The sequence below is a fragment of the Molothrus aeneus genome, chromosome 7, assembly GCF_037042795.1.
Source record: "Molothrus aeneus isolate 106 chromosome 7, BPBGC_Maene_1.0, whole genome shotgun sequence".
Taxonomy (NCBI): Eukaryota; Metazoa; Chordata; class Aves; order Passeriformes; family Icteridae; genus Molothrus; species Molothrus aeneus.
Genome location: NC_089652.1, coordinates 14,502,472 through 14,520,510, shown reverse-complemented (window position 1 = coordinate 14,520,510; position 18,039 = coordinate 14,502,472). Strand labels below are relative to the sequence as shown.

Below are 18,039 nucleotides of genomic sequence, written 5' to 3'. Positions count from 1 at the left end.
TTAAGTTCTTTTAAATGCTTGTAGAATTTTGAAGTAGGACTTCTTTAGAAATTTAAAATTGTAACCTTTCAGTGCTGATGATTTATATCTGCTTATGAATATAATTATGTGTTTGAGGAAGATTGGCTAGAGACTTTGCTGTTTCCTGTGGGAGGTGGGAACCTGCAATCCTGACCTACATCCAGATCAGTACAAGTCTGCATTTCAGGGCTTGGATAGACTTGCAAAGTCTGATCTAATTATTACTGTTCAGTTGCTTGAGTTCAGTAAAAATTGAACACTTGTGCACGTTGCCTGGGTAAATGATAAATTACCAAACTGGCACCATCAAATTGCTATTAAAGAGCCATGAAGAGCGTCCTTAGGTTGTCTTTCTGGTCTGTTGGCAAGCAGGACTGGCTGTAAAGACGGCGATTTGGCTCCTGATGACCTGAGGACAATACGGACATCCCTGTATGGACTGATCAAGTATTTTCTGAGCAAAGGTGGAACACATGAAGAAATTCAGAGCATTGTAGGATACATAGCTGCCACCAGTGATGAGGAGCAGGTATGCAACATGGCATCAATTAACAGTTTAAACTGGACGTGTTTTGGTTTTGCATCTTGGCATTTAGAAATCTTGCCTTGTTTTCTTAAAAGAAGGGTGAACAAAGAAGGAAATGACCACGAACAAAAGTTAACTGATGTATGGTTCTGTTTAGATGTAGGTAAGATAAGGATGTGCCATTAGAAAAATTATCTTAGTTTACAAAACCAAATGAATTGATTTTCAGCCTACCAGGAATTGGGATGTAGTTTCTATTTTATAGCATCAGCAGCACTCAATCTTGCTTTGTGTCCATGCTTAATGTGATAAGGTATTCTATATAGAGAAAAAAATGTATTAAAAATTTGTTAAAGGCGCTAATACTGAGCAACAAAATGTCTATTAACCAGCAAAAGTAAAACTTAAAAGCCAAGAAAATTTTCCTAAAACAAAGCATGAAATCTAAATGAACTGGGTATTAATTTGGTTGTCTTAATTTTGTAGCTCTGCGGAATTTTGGATGTTCTCTTCAGCCTACTTCATTCCAGTCCAACCCCAGACCAGCTTTTTTTATTGCTCTTTGAACCAGGGAATGCTGATATTCTTTATGCTCTGTTACTGCATCAAAGATACTCTGACAGGCTTAGAGAACTTGTGTTCAAGGTAATGAATTGAATGATACGTTCCTAAATTAATCAATTGAACATAAATTTGTGTTTTCCATTGGTCTGGCAGAAGTGTATGTAATTACAAAGATACTAATCATCCAAGTTTGCTTTTTTCTTTAATGTTAGCTAGATGGCATTGTCACAAAGGAATTAGTGTTCTCTTAAAATAAAGTGTTGGGATCTTTAAAAAAACTATCCATGTTGTTTGAGTTAGTTTGTCAAATAAACTCTAAAAACTGTGGACCAGCATGCTATATCATACACAAGTTTGTGAGATAAGGATGCTTTTTTTGTGCTCAATTTGCATTTGTGTCTACTTTTCCTTACAGATTGTGGAAGAGATGCTGAAATGTACCAAAGTTTATGAGCGGAGCAAGCACCGGATGAGGCTCAGAGAAGTGGGGTACTCTGGGCTGGGACTCCTTCTGAATGAATCCCCAGTTACTGTTTCTCTTATTAAAAACCTTCTTAACCAAGTTCTGTATGCAGGTAATTGGCAAGTGCTATATCTGACATTAGTACACTTCTGCTGCTCAGAGGCCAACATCTCTGGTTTTTGTTGAGGAAAACCAGAGGTGTTACTTGTAGAGCTGTTCTGCTCAAAGTTCCTATTAGTCTCAGCTAACATTTTCTTAGTTAGCTGAAGTTTGTTCCTTTTACTATCCCTGGATGCAGTCATAACTTCCAAGGCAATTTTTAAATATTTATCTGTTACATTCTTTAGTGTAATATTGCTTATGGTGGCTTTTTTTCTTTTTTCCCTACAGATCCTGCTGTCAATTATAAAGATCTCCTAGCTGTAGTGTATCTGGCTCATAGATCAGATATAAACATGAGAGTGATTATCTGCAGAAGGGTTAGTTGTCTTCTTTAGAACTGGAATACTGTCCTTCAAGCCTATAAACTGTACAGTGTGATAACTAAATTATTTCTTTGAAACACAGTGGCAGTATTTGTTGTTACTGTTTTCTTTAGCAGTGATTTATTTTAAGAATTAGACCCATCTGTCACTTACTGTTGAATTTTGTGTACTCAAGAACTTTAAAAAGTCAAAACAAAAAGTGAAGCTTCTATCATGATTCTCAAATAGCTTGTATTTTCTGCAAGTTAGAGATAGTAGGCTCCTTGAATTTACTGAGTTTTCTCAAAGCTTGTATCACTGGAATTAGTACTGAATGGTAGCTGTGAGACACCATATAGTCAAATAAGGTTTCCCAAAATGAAGAAGTGAAACTATAATGTATACTACGAGTAAGCTATTAATACTGTAATTTTATTAATAGTTCCCAATCAAGTATATTTTCCAATTTAGATTTTTTTTTAGACTATAGGGGAATGTGATTATTTATCGAGATAACTGGCTTTTGGAGGAATTGTTGCAGAAGAGTTGCTGAAATATGGCAACTTACCAATATGGTTTTATAGCTTCTTTTCTCCCCTACTCTTGAGAATTTTTTACTTTTTGTTTTCTTTTTTCTCAACTATATTTTTTTATGAGGAAAAATTACTTTGTGGCTGGTTTGCTTATTATTAGCTGATTATGGCTCTTTATATAAGCTTGTAAGAAAAGAAGTTGTAAGATTGTAAAATGTTTAGTTGAAAAGCCAGATGGATGCAGTTACAAGCTAAAATTAATGTGTAGGTATGGGATATCTTCTATCCTTAGATTTTGCACCTTTTGCATTCCCAATTGGATGCAGCACAAGAGATTTCTCAGCAGCTGGGCTGGCAGGACACTTTGGTTAGACTGTTCCTGAAAGAAAACTCAGAGGTCCGGATTGGCTGTAAGGAGAACAGGACTGATTCCTCCAGGGAAGAGGATAAAAAGCCTCCTACTGAAGAGCTACAGAAACATCAAGCTGATAAAACAGAGAGAGATAAAGCTGGCAGCTTTGCATCAGTTAATGGTCTCTTTGATCAGTGGAGTTTAGAAGACAACAAATCCCTGGAGGTCCCTGCCCATTTCTCTGTTAAGCCGCTGGAAGATGCATCCACAGCAGAGATGTCTTTCGGTTCGGAGGGCCGAGAAGAACTGTGGCACAGTAATCCTTCACATCTGAGTTTGGATTTGTCCAGTGTTGACTCTTATGAACTGGCTGATGGTGGGAATCAGATGACAGACAGCCAGCCCAGCACTCCCTCACCCACAGAGAGCACAAAGCCCTTCTCTGGGCAGCCTGACAAAGAGCTGGGTGTTACAAATGATGTGGGCTTGGCTGCTGAGCTTTCTCTCTTTGAAAACCAAGGAGTAAGTAACTATGGGGCTGGTTTCTCCAACTGTTGGAAATTTCATTTTGTTCTTTCAATCTCCCTAATGAATCATTATTAGTTTTATTTGTCTCTCCTATCATCCAACAGGAAAGTGAACAAAATGGCTCTTTTATAGTGGATAGGGGTACTTCCTTTTGTAATGTGTCTTCTTTTTTGATTGTCCACTTGGGGTAGCTTTGGTGTTTAAAAAAAAAAAGAACAAAAAAGCAAATAAATAAGGCCAACCTCCCAACCATAAGAAACCACAAAAATCCCTGCAAACTCTTCTCCCTCTATATTTAAACATCCTTTATCATCCAGAGGAGGTATGGAGCAGACTTGCTGTGAAAAAAATCAAGGCTGGCTAAAAGGCAGTTTGTTTTACATCATACAAGCAAGCTACAGTCTCTTATATTTGTGTTTTCCTGAGCTTTTCAATTGGACTTTAGAGTCCACTTGAAGACTGCAGAGTTTCAAATGTTGAAACATGAAAGCATAAGGGCTGTGATGAATAAGAAATGTTTTGAAGGTTTTCTATACTAGAAGGGCTTTAAATATTTCACTTCTTTTGTAGGGGAGTGAGAATGAACTCATACAGTTACTCACAGACATCCTACTGTGTATAATGTGGAAAGGTATTGAAAAATCTGATGATGATGCTTGGATTGAGAGAGGACAGGTATTCTCTGCTCTCACCAAACTGGGGATGTCTAACGAGTTGCTGCGGCCTTCTGATGAAATAAAACTCAAGTGAGTGTGCAGTTCATCCCTTTTGTGGATAAACAGAAATGAGGGACATGAGTGAAGCTGGGAAGGGGTGGGTGGTTTCCAACAATATGTACTTTTCTCTACTGTCTCTTCACATACTGTCAGAAATACATTCCTGTACCTGTTTAGGAGGTGTGTCTTGAGGCCAGAAGGTTTTAAAACTATCACTGTTTTCATGAGTCTCTCAATCGCTTTTATCTCATTGGCTTATCAAGAAGATGGCAGTTATGTAACTGCAGACTAAGAGATTCAATTAAATGCTTAATTGGATTTTTTAAAAGCCACTTACACTCAGAACATGTAATACTTACTTTGGGATTTCGTTTTCCATGCAGCTTGCTGGAGAAGATGTTAGAATGGTCAGTCACTGATAACAGAGATTCAAAAGCTCTCCCTACGCATGCTGAAAATGCCTTCAAGCTCTTGCTAATTGTACAAGGTTTCCTGCAGGCAGAAGGACTAATTAATTCAAATTTATGGACAGAAAAGGTACAGTAACTGCATAATGGAAGTACTGTATATGGGCTGAAATGGTAACAAGAAAGTTGTTTGGTTTGGAAACTGTCACCCTTCTAGTCATATTAAACCACAGATATTACAGAGTAAGGATTTATAGTAGAATGGATTAGAGTGCCCTTTCATGAATAAAAGATGTGAATATTTACCACAGGGAATATAGTAAATTTTGCAAATTAAGTAGGCATGTAAGTAGTACTCTTTACTGAGAATCCAGGTTTCTTCAGACTGGAGAAATATTTAGAAAATGTAAAAGCTAATGGAACAGCAGCAGTTGTAGGCTAAACAGATTTTGCACTGTTCATCAGCATTTATGACTCTCTGAGCATCCTGAATGAAAGACCAGCCAAAACTCTGCCCTTGGTTGCAAGTTGGGAAATGTCACTTCTGGGTTTTGACCTATATTAGAGTTTCAACAGGTACAGTTTATCTCAACATTTATGTAATCTCTGGCACTGGTCATGCTTCCTTCACAGTCTGAGTTGGCATTGCTTTTCAGTTTTTCTAAGCAAAAAAAGAGAGATATTATTTGGAAGCCATCATTATTTCTCTAGAAATCCTTAAAAATACTTTGTAAGACTACTTGCTTTAAGAAAAAAGTATAATGTCAAGAGTCATTAACACAGTAACTCCAATGCTGTGTTAGAGAGTATGTCAAGGTGTATTAGTTTTAAACAAACACATCTGGATAGCGAAATGTGCCATTTGCCTTGGGAATACCCACCTTTCACAAGGCTTGTGTCACTTTTGCTATCTAAATACTGACAGAAAGAAGTGCCTCCTAAAGTGGAGTCGTTTAAATTTTCTAAGGATATGGCATTTACTGGAGTTAACTTATAGGAAAAGCAATAAGCATATATATACTCTCTCTCTTCCTGTACACACACACAGATATATATATATATATAGAGATATATATATAGATATATAGATATATAGATATGCACACTTTATTTAGGGGAGATACTTGACTTAATGTACTGGGCTGGGTAGATTTTTGTTGTCAGGAATTTCTTTAAATTACTGGTTTAACTGCAGTGTTCTCAAATGATTTTCTGGGTTTGGTTAAGTTACAAATGTGAACACAGCCTCTTGTTCAGCTCTTTGAAATTATTGTGTCTCCAGCTAGAGTAGTTATTGTTACTTTTATTCCAGTTTATTTTATTTATTTTAATGTTATGCTTATTTTCTGTTTCTGTAATAGCTCTTGGAAGAACTAGTGACTCTCATGGATAGTCTGTCAGTCTGGTACTCTGCTGGCCTAGAAGCAATTAGGCTTTCACAGGTGCAAGTCCAGCTCCTCCTTGGATTTATTGCACAAGACAACTTACAGGTTTGTTGCAAATTCTTGCAAGTGGTACTTGAGTTTTAAGGGCACATTTGATGTAACTGTTGTGGTTTTTGGGAGAGCTGCTCACACCAGTGAGCAGACCTGTGGCAGTCCCTCATCCTTCTATTGGGAAGATGTTTTATTGGCTCTTTGCTTTTGCAGGTTTACTCTACAGTCCTGCCAGTGTGCACCTGTGGAACACAAGAAGGAGGTAGAGGGCTTCTGTTTGAGGATGGGAATATGAAGGCAGGAGTGGCAGGAAAAAGATGGGTGCTCAAGGAAGATCACACTCATTTTTTGCTGTCTGTTTTTGTAGGTCTGTGCTATGGCAGCAGCCAAACTAAACACCCTCCTTCAGACCAAAGCAATTGAGAGCCAGCCTGAAGCATGCTACCTCCTGGGGAAGTTGGAAGGCATTTTGAGTAGGTCAATTGAAGAGAAGACAGAAACTTACTCATTTTTGATTCCCCTTGTTCGGACATTGGTATCCAAGGTTTATGAACTTCTCTTTATGAACCTGCACCTTCCTTCACTGCCTCCTACCAATGGCAGCCCATCTTTCTTTGAGGACTTTCAAGAATACTGCAGATCTGATGAGTGGCAAGTTTATATTGACAAATATGTAAGTAATAAATTCTTTTTGTATCATTTGCTCCCTCTTTTCAGCCATGAAAGCAGAGGAACCCATTCAGAAATTACATGGTACTTTTTATTTTGTTTTGATGGAACCAGATTATTCCAAATATGAAGCAATATGAAGAGAATTCATTCCGTCATGATAATGAGCAAATGGCACTTTATTGGAAAGATTGTTATGAAGCATTTATGGTGAACATGCACAAGCGAGACCGGGAAAGAGGAGAAAGTAAGCTTAAATTTCAGGTAAGGTTTTCAGTGAGTGTGAGGTTCTCTTAAAAGAACTCTCTCGAGAGCTGCCTTCTAAAAGATGGAGAAAATTCATTTCAGGATGATCCAGTTCAAGTAACTGTAAACAGGTTAATTAAATTAAGATTTTATGGGCAGTGGAACTATATGCACTTCTAGGATATATTTACTAATTCTGCTCTGTCTATTAACAGTCTTACATGCAATCAAAGAGATTTCAGTACAGTAGGCCTTCCTTTTCATCAGCAAGGTAGAAATATCCTCAACCATAAGCTGCATCCTCTTTGATTTGTGTTTTGAATTATTAAAACCTGATTTCCATTATGAGCTGTTTGTTTGGGATTTTTTTAAACCCTATTTTAATACAATTAAAGCATTTACAGCAGTGAATGTTTCTTACTTAATGTGTGGAAAAATTGCTTCTAAACTGACCTTTCTATATAAGGTCCAGATTGAGTTTTAGCATTAGAGCTAACTTGTAATTTCAGGCAATACCGTAGTGAAGTTACATGTCTCTTTGCTTTTTTAATAACAAAACTTGCAGGTCTATTTTATTCAAATAGCTAAAGGAAAAATACCATGAGAGTCACATTCAAAAATACAGAATTTAAGAAAAATCCTACCTATTATAATAGAGTTTCTCATACTGACTGCTTTCCTGATGATGAAAATTGCTTTAGTCTGGATTCAGCATTGATAATACTTTCTTCACATCTTTAAATCAAAGTCTGGCACTATTTCTTCTAGGTCTAAGCTTTTTAAAATTTCTCTCCTAAGTATTACCTTAAAATTTCAGAATGTTTTATCGCTAAACCTTTTCCGTTTCTTCTTGTTTTCTGAGAATTCTTGGGAAGCTGTTTTCCATGGTCAGAGTAAACTCAGTGCTGGATCTATTTGCACTGGTGTTTCAGGAGCACTTTGTGGAGCCGTTCAGCAGGAAGGCTCGGCAGGAGAACCTGCGATACAACAGCATGCTCAAACAGCTGAGCAGCCAGCACACAGCCACGCTGAGGCAGTGGAGAGCAGCCCAGCTGTACTTGTTCTCTGAGCGTGGGCCTTGGGCTGAAAGGTGAGACCGGACTTCCTAGACTGGGTGTGATTCTTAAAAGGGGTTTGCTCACTGTTTCATGTGGTTAAAACCAGGTCAGATTGACTGCAATAACCATGCTTGAGGTGTACAGTCTTGAGTGACAGGACAAGGGGAAATGCCTCAAGTCATGCCAGGGAATGTTCTTATTAGAAAGTAATTTTGGGGTGATTGTGATGATGGTAGTTTGTCAGTTGGACTTGATGCTCTTGAGCATCTCTTCCAACCTTGCTAATTCTGTGAAAATAAATACTGTTTACAAAATAAAGAATGATGGTCAGAGCTGCAATATGAAACAAAAGCAATAGCTGCATTTTAATCTTTTATTTTTTACAATGTACTACTGGATGACCAGTATTTTTCTAAATAGGTACTCTTTTGTAATCAGTTCTTTCCTGTAGGTCTTTATTCAGATTGTTTTTATGAATATTCTTGTTTTCCTAGGAAACAGCGTCCTGTTCACTGGAAACTTTCAAATGTGGAAAATTTTTCACGTATGAGACTAAAACTAGTGCAGAATTACAACTTCAACTCTCATCAGGATGCTAGTGACCTGAGAGATAATTTAGGTATAAAGTTGTATTTGCTATCTCACTTGAGTTCTTACCAAAGAAAGGTACCCACTTTCCTCTTTGTGTTTAATAAGCAGTATATGCTTATATACGTAAATATTGATTTTTTTTTAATTTCATCTATACTAAAATCTATATTATAAGAGCGGTTCTTTGACCTTAAACAACATTTTCCTACTAAGTAGAATTCTTTTGCCCTGGTTCGTTGAAATGTGGGGTTTTGTTGAGCAATAAATAAAAGTCAACTCCTCTGTTTTAAAATAAGAAGTCACACAGCTTTCTTGTATGAGATTTTGCTTCTTTCTTGAAGAAATAAAGATCACAGTAAGCAGTATTTGTTCAAAGCCTTTTAGAATTTGTGGCTAAAATGTGTAGATAGGAAGTGCTTTGTTTCAGAAGTGTGCCAAACAGCTGAGTTAGGTGTAACTGTGAAGTTTGGTGTATTGGATATCAAGACTCAAGCAAAAAAACCCCACGAAACACTCTTGTAAACCCACATAACCAAAAAACAAATGCAATGCATTTCTACTAAATCTGCATGCTTTAGAAATGTCTGGAAAAACATTGCTAAATATTTTACTGTAAGTGTCCACATCAGAATTCAAGTTAAATTTTTGTTGTCATAATTTTCAGTGTAGCTCAAGGACTGTTTGTAGTGTTCTGCTTAACCACAAAAATATATAAGAAACCTACTTGCTTCTTACTTGGTTAAAACCAAAATTCAACTGTAGAAGACAGGTTTAGTAGGCTAGATTTCCAAAAGCATTGTAGCAGAAAAAGTTATGAGCTGTTATGTCTATTTATGCTAGGTGTGCACCAGACACAGCCCTCTAGTGAGTCTCTGCTTCTGGAGGTGGTGAAGCAGGTGAAAGTGAGTGACTTGGAAGATGATGTTCTGGAACTACCAGAAGAAGACACAACAGCCAGTTCCAATTTGTAAGTAGAACAGGTTAAACAATTATAATTTGTTTCTGTGCTAGGGGTAGGGAGCAAGAAACAATTTTGGGAGTTGAATAGCATCCAGAGTTTCCCTCTTTTTTTTGTCTGGCCTTAACAATTCAATCCAGGGCAGTTTTGATCAGCAAAGTTACTGTTGGATTTATCCTTGTTACCACTAAGACAAGAAAAGCCCCAGGGAAAAGGAGGCAGAGCAGATGTTTATGAGAATCCATTAGTGATTCACTGCTCACAGGTGGGCTGAAGCTACAGAATTGTTAATGCTTTTCAGCTGTGTATATTGACTGTAATTCTCAGGAGGCAATCTGCTGTGTGAGGACATGGACCATACTGGAACTGCCTCTTGTCCATAGTTGCCATGTCATTCACTCCATTGTCAGCTGCATAGCATGAAAATTTGTGTGGTTAGCATTTAAGTGCTGGAGAGTGCCTTGTGTTTAAGAGCATTCCAGAGGGAAGGCTGTGCTTTCTCCATGTCACTTGTGTGACTAAAACCAAAAAAAAAAAAGGGCAGGAGAGAGAGAGCAGGGAAAGGGGAGTTGAGGGAGGATAGCAAATGCTTTGCTTTGCTTCAGTAATTGGACATGTCACGTTGTGCATGCATCTCTGTTTGTGCTGTTAAGTTCAGTAGAGAGTTGGCACTCTGAGTGGTACTGATACATTTTGTACTTTAAAGGTTATTAAATGCTTGCTGTAGATTATAGCAAAATAACCCTGAAGATAACTTCAGTCACATGAACTGGAACTCAGCTCTCATCTGGACCAGAGAGCTTAAGCCCCTAACAATTAAATAAAGTAGGGAAATGGAGCCTGATATTTTTGTGCTTCACATGAAGTCAAGTCCACTGTGCCTAAGACCAAAATATGAAGACTGAAGAGTGATGCTGTTTGTGGTCTAGTCTGAAACACCCACGACTGCTGATGAAAGCAGCTTTATAGAATTGTTTATGCTGCAGTTTTAATGCCATTTAAATTTGATTCTTTTCTAACTGTGCTCTTACCAAGGATCTAAGCAACAGTATAATCTACCCAACCCTGTAACACTTGGTGGTGTTTTTGCAGGGATGAGAAGGATGAGGAAAGTCAGAAAGAAAAGCTAATATTGTCTGAAGACTGTGAACTCATTACAGTAATTGATGTGATACCGGGCAGGCTGGAGGTCACTACCCAGCACATCTATTTCTTTGATGGTAGCATTGAGAAAGAGGAAGGTAAGCATGATCAATGTCTCTTTATTTTCAGTGTAGTTCAGCATTCTGCTTTTTGTAGGCTGAGTTTGTTTTGAAAACGAGTGTCAAAGTAATTGTAAAGAGACAAGTTGTCGGTCTGTACTTAAAATTAATATTGCTTTTGATGGTTAGTGGCTGACTGATCCCTTCAGTATCAAGAATATGGAACTGTAATTTCTGAGCTGGTAAATTGATTAACTATTCTTAATACTTCTTAAAAATAACTTACTAAAAAACCTGCTGACTAAAAAAAAGTTTTACTACCTCTAATTTGCTTTGTAAATGGCACCTCTCTGTTCTTTTTCTACAACAAATAATGTTGTACTCATGCATTGATTAAAAAGCAGTAGTATGTAAGCATTCATCATCCATATTAATTTAGGGAACTTTAATAGAATATACACAGCTGGCTATGAAAACATGGAAGTGAAATGTTGGACAAATAATAGTAAAATTTTCCAAATCAGTATACCGAAGTGTTCAGCCTTGGAGTCTGTTTAAGAAAGCAAAGGGGTTGGTTCATACTTTTTGTCAACAGAATACATTTATAATATGTCTTTAATCAGAAAGCAAATGTATTCTACATTCCATCAGGTATTTCTTGCTTCATTTCTTTCAGCACAACCAATATCTGAAATTAATATTTTCCTAGCAAAATGGTTAATCACATCAGCTATAAGACTTTCCTTTTCTGGGAATAACTCTGAGGTGATTGAAGCTGGTACTGCACTGTGTCTGTATGAAAAGGGTTTTTTTCGTGTATATTCCAAATCAGTAAACAGAGCGTTCCTCCTAGGGGTAGGTTTTGATTTCAAATGGCACCTTTCTCAAATTCGAGAGATCCATTTGCGTCGGTACAACCTGAGGAGGTCGGCTTTGGAGATCTTCCTTACGGATCAAACCAACTACTTCCTCAACTTCAATAAGGAGGTATGGGTTTCCTAAATGTCATGGATTCATGTAAGAAGCTTAAGGTTAGGTTTAAGATCAGTGATTGAATTTGAGTCTGGTGCCTTTCTTAATACCGTAACACTAATAGCAAACTGTTTGCTTTACATAGTCATCATGGAAAACTACACTGCAGTCTGGCACCTAGAAACTGATTAATTGTGAAAAGATAGCTAAAATGAGATTCTCCTTTTTCCTTTCTCTCTCTCTGTAATACAGAATTACCATTTAACTAAAATCACATCAGTAGTAATCTAAATGTTTTGAAGCCCATCTTCTTAAAGATAGAACAAATTAATTGCAAATCGAAGGGGACTTTATTTTTAACAACAACATTAGAAATCATTGATATTTGATGGTCAAAGTGTAGTGAACTTTTTCCCTCTCTGGGTAATTTCAGTGATCCTTTTTATGAGGGACTATGATAAATTTCAGAATTTAGGGTGAGTTACATACTAGTAGGTCAGTGTACTAGTAGGCCATCCCTTAGAAAATGTTGCGTGGTTTGGTTTTGATGTGAAGGATGTCACATCCATCCATGTCCAAATGTTTTAAACAGCAAGAGATCAAAGTACTTGAAAGTGTATCTGTGTCCTAATTATTTCATATTTTAATTAGGAGACAAATTGCTTAATTATCAGCTTCAATCTCCAGAATATTGTTTTATTGGTGCTGTTTCTAACAGGTACGAAACAAAGTATATAGTCGGATACTGTCGCTGCGCTCTCCAAACATTTCTGGGACCAGATCGCCACAGGAGCTTTTCAAAGCATCAGGTTTGATGCAGGTATGAGACCTCAGCCCAATGGTCTAAAGAATTCCTCTGCTTTTTGAAGGACTCCCCCAGTGTTTATATGGCAGCTGCCAATTTCTACCCTCAGCCTGGTCCCTGAACTTCCATGTGCATAATTTTAGGATGGTTTGGTTTGTGTTTACAGTCAGGTAAATGGGTATAGCCAGCTCTGGTGATGTGATTGACAGGCATTTTAGCATGAGCATAAAACGTGGCAGATTGGCTTCTGGTTTTAGTCTATGATCTTGAGTGCTGTTTTGAAACTTCTTTCACTGGATGTGCAAATAATTTTCCCTGCTATCTTTTCATGATGGAGCTTTCAACAAAACTCACATGAAGGTTAAGTGGGAATTAGTAATATTGGTAAAAAAGGATAATGTCATAATGTCCGTATAACCATAAACACAGATAAATTTTTAAATATAGTAAATTGTAAATATAGTAAATGTATTTTTATCTTCCATCTCTTTATGCCAAAATTGCTTTCTCTGAGGGAGGAGGCGTTACAAATAAGTTTAAGATATTGGAAATACTTTGATTGATCTTTGTTTTCCTGACAATAAAAACTGTTGAGTTGTGTATTTACACAGAGAAAATGTCATCTTTCATGACATGTCTCCATCACTCTACAGACAAATACTGACCCCTTCTGAACACAGCTCTATCTGTTCTTTGGTTTAGAATATAATAATGGAGCAAACAAAGGTGCACAGACAATTTGGTTTACAGATTGTTAACCAATGGGAGAGTAATTTAGAAATAAATCTTGATCTTAGCACTTAGATGGATTTCAAAATTCTTTTCTCCTTTTCATCAGTATCTGCATACTTGCCTTCTTTTTGTTTTTCTTACTTCCTGTTTTTCTTTTCCTTTTTAGCAAGGTTGCTAATTATCTGCTGCTCTGTATTTGAAACAGTACTGTCACTAATCAGGACCTGATTTCAATGAAATATAGATAGCACAAGCACTGAATCAAAGGGAAAATAAACTTCATTATGAGAAATTGAATCTGGACTTGCATACAATTTTTGTGGTCTTGTACCTTTCACTTGGCAGTGCTATCCTCTGGCATATAGATATTGACAAGATGTGTAATTTGCAATAAATATATCTTTGATATAGTGAATTCCATTTAATCTTTCTTTGTCTTTCAGAAATGGGTGAATAGAGAAATATCCAACTTTGACTACCTTATTCAGCTAAACACTATGGCAGGACGAACTTACAATGACCTTGCTCAATATCCTGTGGTAATTAAAAAGTTAATTTTTAAGTTTTTGCCAAAGATATGTGTTTCTTCTGGTTTGAAAGATGTATTTTTAATCTCTATCTGATGCTTGACTTACTTTTTTTTAGTTTCCCTGGATTTTACGAGATTACACCTCAGAAGAACTGGACCTAAATAATCCTGCTGTATTTAGGGACCTGTCCAAACCTATAGGTGTGGTTAATGAGAAGAATGCTAAGACTGTGAAAGAGAAGTACGTATTTGAACACTTGGTTATATTTCTTTGTCTTTTCCGAGCCTCCAGGCTAATAGCACATTTAAAAAATAAAATGGTGGCAGTGAATTTTTTGAAGCTGGTTTTATGACATAACAGATGCACTTGCAAATATGGTTGGTTTGTTGTTGCTGCTGCATTCAGACTATATTATATAGCACTCAGTTATATGGCAGTGAAAGGACAAAACTTACTGTTGTAAATTTTCAGTTGTTTCTCAGCTGTGGAGATGAAAAACTGAAAGATTGTAGAAACAATTTAATGGCTTGAAAAGACATAATGTGTCCCATATCTGCTGCAAGATAGGGAATGTGAAATCATACTGCTGAGTTGAGCTGCCTAAGAGGTAGCATTGAGCCCAAATCTGTGCTTCCTCTTTTTTTCAAGCATAGATTATTATCTTCAAAATAAAATAGGTCTCAAGTGACTTTCAGCAGGTCCTCTCTAGGTGCCAGTGACAGGTACTTACACCCACACAGCGGTGTAGTGATTTTCCCCTTGTTTGCTAGTCGGGAGAGTGAGTGTTCTGTCATACCAGACTGCAGCCAGGTGTCTTCCAAAATCTTCTGAAAACTTGGAACATGGAGAATTTCCTTTGGATGACTAGGTTCTATCCTGATTGTAATGAAGTGGGTTCTCTAGAAGTATGTTCAACTAGAATTTCTTAGCAGCCTTGTGCGGCTGAGGAAGGTATCAGCCAGATGGTGGCATGGTAGAGTGAGTTTGCCAGTAGAACAGGAAATGGGCATGAGTGTGAAAAAGAGCTCTCTCCTGCATCCTGCACAGTCAAACACATTTCCTAAATCTTGCAGGAAGCCATCACAAGTCTATTCACAAGTAAATATTCATTTTAGTGGTGGGGGGTGTGTTGGTTTGTTGTGTAAAGTCATCAGTCTTGTCTGCCCTTTGTCTGGTTTCTGACAGCTGATAGCAAATGCCTAGGGAAGAGTATAACAGGCATGCAAAGGCTTCATCTGGTGTACATTTTTATCTTTCAGCAGTCTTTTCTTAGGGACTTGCTAAGTAAGATTTGGAATCTTCATGTTTGATGGCACTCAATGTATTTTTCCTCTCATAGACTGCTGTGGTAATTTCTTTCGAATCTTTGCCTTGAATAAGCATAATCCCCATGTAAATCAACCATAATGCTTAGTTGTATTTATAAAGATTTCTTTTGTCAGATATGAGAATTTTGAGGATCCTCTTGGGATGATCGACAAGTTTCACTATGGGACACACTACTCAAATGCTGCTGGTGTCATGCATTACCTCATTCGGGTGGAGCCTTTCACAACACTCCATATCCAGCTTCAGAGTGGCAGGTATGCTGGGCAAATAAGCAGCCCCCTCCTGCTTCTTCTTTGTCGTTTTACTGAGGGAATTGTCTAAGTCTAACCTGGATTTTCTGATCCACAGATTTGACTGTGCTGACAGACAGTTCCACTCTATTCCTGCTACCTGGCAGGCACTCATGGACACCCCCAATGATGTCAAGGAACTTATTCCAGAGTTCTTCTACTTCCCAGAGTTCCTGGAGAATCAAAATGGTAAACTGACTGCCAAGAATATTTTCACAGAAAACGGTTTCTGTATTCTTCAGAAAAGAATTGTTACAGCCATTTGTGAATGCTGAGGAACACTTACTATTTAAACCTTATTGTGTGACTGTAGACATTAATCATGACGCTGGCTTTAAACTTAGAAGTTTTTCCCAGTGAAGATGCCAGTTGTGTTAAGCAGCAGCCTAAACATAGTTTAAAATTCAGGCTATGGGCTTAAGGATGGCTAAAAATATTGTTGTTTACCCAATGGAGAGATCAGAGATGCTCACTGGGATGTTTGAAAAAGTTAGTAATAGTTAATACTGATTAAATACATAGCAAAAGTTAAAAGAGATTAATTATAATTATTATAATGCTGATTAAAAAGACAGTATCCCGCATTCAGACATGAGACTCCTTTTTAAATTCACATTTATTGTTAAGTGATTTGTTTCTCTATCTTTGCACAATTTGAAAATGGATTTGTATGTTTGTGCTGGAACAATCTACTAGAGTTCTAAATTAGAAAAATTGACAACTCCCAAGTCCCGCTTTCAAGTCATTTAAGTGTTTGGAGTTGTTTCAATGACAGCTGGTGAGATTTCAGACTTCTTAAAAGCCTTGATTTTATAACCATTTAAACTTCTAAGTAACTCCCTTCTTATGAATAAACTTCCTGAAATGTTTTGGACTCTTAATCCTGGAAAATTGCAATATGCAATTATGTTTATAAACAAGCAAATACAGATATGTTTACAGATGGATGTGTAAAAGACCAATACTACTTCTATGGTTGGGACTTCAGCTTCAAAATAATTTCGATGTTTTGGATAATTGTTATCCATTATCATTTAAAATCGTAAACATGCAGAACAGAACTTAGCCTCCTATGTTAGTGTAGAGTTATTAGGGATTTACATTAATAACTTTTCAATATCCTTCTCTTGCATTGAGAAAATAATGATTTTTAATTTTTATTGAGAAATCAAGGTACTTGAAATATTTTGTAGCAACTCTAAAACTTTTCTGAATTATTCACCAGGTTTTAACTTAGGCCAGCTTCAAATGTCCAAAGAGGTGGTAAATGATGTTGTTCTGCCTAAGTGGGCCCGCTCCCCAGAAGACTTTATTTATAAACACAGGAAGGCTTTGGTAAGATGTGGTTTGTGTGTGTAATGTAATCATAAAGGAAGTGCACCTGCAGATTGTTACTGTGGCTTAAATGTAAAACTAGTGGGATGGCGTTGACACTAGAGTTGGCGTTGCATTTGACATTACAAGTGCCATTAGAACTTCCAGTTAAAAGCTCTGTGCACGTTGATAAAATGCTGAAAAGAGCATTTAATCTCTTGGGCATTTTGGGCACTAATGATTTGGGCATTTGCTGTCTTAGGAGATAAAATGCAGAGGCAGGTGAGTAGGCTTCCTTTGCTATTTAAAGATGACTCTGTCTGGTGTTAGGGAGCTGGCAGGTTACCTTCCCTTGCACAGGTGCATTTCAAAAGTGCATACCTTTTGTGTCACTATATTGATTTTCCCTCTTACCTGGCAGTTACTGCCCATAGCACACAAGATTCTTATGCCTCTGCCCTATATGTTGCTAAATACCTAATTTGTGGATACTCTTAATTTAGGAATTGAATCTTTTCCATAGAGAATAGTAAAAACTTCAAGAGGGAGCAGTATTCTCTTATTCTTCTAAGAGCACTTTTTTTCCTTCTAGGAATCTGAGTATGTTTCTGCTCATCTTCATGAATGGATAGATTTGATTTTTGGCTACAAGCAGAGGGGACCAGCTGCAGTGGAGGCGCTTAATGTGTTCTATTATTGTACTTATGAAGGTACAAAGCATGTTCTCTTGTCATTGTCATCAGGCTTGTGAGTTTTCATTATTAGACAGTAGACACTTGATTTGTGAGTGTACCATTCAGTAGCATATGGTAAGACAGCAGATTTATAGATGAAATATGGCAGCAAACCTTGTAATGTGTCATCAAAAAAAAAAGTATAGTTTTTTTAAAAGGAGGGCTGTTACGATTTTTTGTCTTTTTTTTTTTCCTAAAAGTTACTGGGTTTTCTTGCCACTTATGTACTTGCTTAAATGCATATGTGGGAGGAGGTTTCTTGTGGTTTAGAGTTCAGGCACATCGACTTAAAGCAATTAATATTAGAGATAAATTTAATCTGTTAATTTCAAAGCTAAATTTTGGGTGGTTTTTGTGTGATACTTGTTGCTTGCAATGAGGTAAATTAAATTCATTTGATAAGACAAAGGCCTGCACTTCTTGCCTTGACAGATACACTTAAAATTCCACATGCAGAGTGGAGTTTTCAGATTGTGTTTTAAATGGAGGCATTGTCTGGGGCTTTTCTGGGGGTAAAGGGTCATAATGCTGCAAGTAAATTAAATTGACCATATTGGTTCTTAATAAGTTGTTTGGATTGTGTTCTCTTTTTTTTTTCC

At 37.1% G+C, this 18,039-nt stretch overlaps 1 protein-coding gene across 1 annotated transcript in view; it reads left to right on the top strand.

Moving 5' to 3' along the window:
- The window catches only part of NBEAL1 (neurobeachin like 1), an 80,060-nt gene that overhangs the window by 44,487 nt on the left and 17,534 nt on the right, over positions 1 to 18,039 (top strand). The window contains exons 24-45 of the mRNA XM_066553340.1: positions 394 to 550; positions 1,034 to 1,192; positions 1,527 to 1,686; positions 1,965 to 2,053; positions 2,864 to 3,445; positions 4,022 to 4,197; positions 4,551 to 4,704; positions 5,936 to 6,064; positions 6,378 to 6,683; positions 6,794 to 6,943; positions 7,858 to 8,015; positions 8,478 to 8,602; positions 9,415 to 9,541; positions 10,625 to 10,773; positions 11,588 to 11,721; positions 12,425 to 12,526; positions 13,687 to 13,782; positions 13,889 to 14,013; positions 15,216 to 15,356; positions 15,451 to 15,581; positions 16,618 to 16,727; positions 17,299 to 17,416. Coding sequence (XP_066409437.1) covers positions 394 to 550; positions 1,034 to 1,192; positions 1,527 to 1,686; positions 1,965 to 2,053; positions 2,864 to 3,445; positions 4,022 to 4,197; positions 4,551 to 4,704; positions 5,936 to 6,064; positions 6,378 to 6,683; positions 6,794 to 6,943; positions 7,858 to 8,015; positions 8,478 to 8,602; positions 9,415 to 9,541; positions 10,625 to 10,773; positions 11,588 to 11,721; positions 12,425 to 12,526; positions 13,687 to 13,782; positions 13,889 to 14,013; positions 15,216 to 15,356; positions 15,451 to 15,581; positions 16,618 to 16,727; positions 17,299 to 17,416 — 3,578 coding nt within the window. The remainder of the gene's footprint in view (positions 1 to 393; positions 551 to 1,033; positions 1,193 to 1,526; positions 1,687 to 1,964; positions 2,054 to 2,863; positions 3,446 to 4,021; positions 4,198 to 4,550; positions 4,705 to 5,935; positions 6,065 to 6,377; positions 6,684 to 6,793; positions 6,944 to 7,857; positions 8,016 to 8,477; positions 8,603 to 9,414; positions 9,542 to 10,624; positions 10,774 to 11,587; positions 11,722 to 12,424; positions 12,527 to 13,686; positions 13,783 to 13,888; positions 14,014 to 15,215; positions 15,357 to 15,450; positions 15,582 to 16,617; positions 16,728 to 17,298; positions 17,417 to 18,039) is intronic.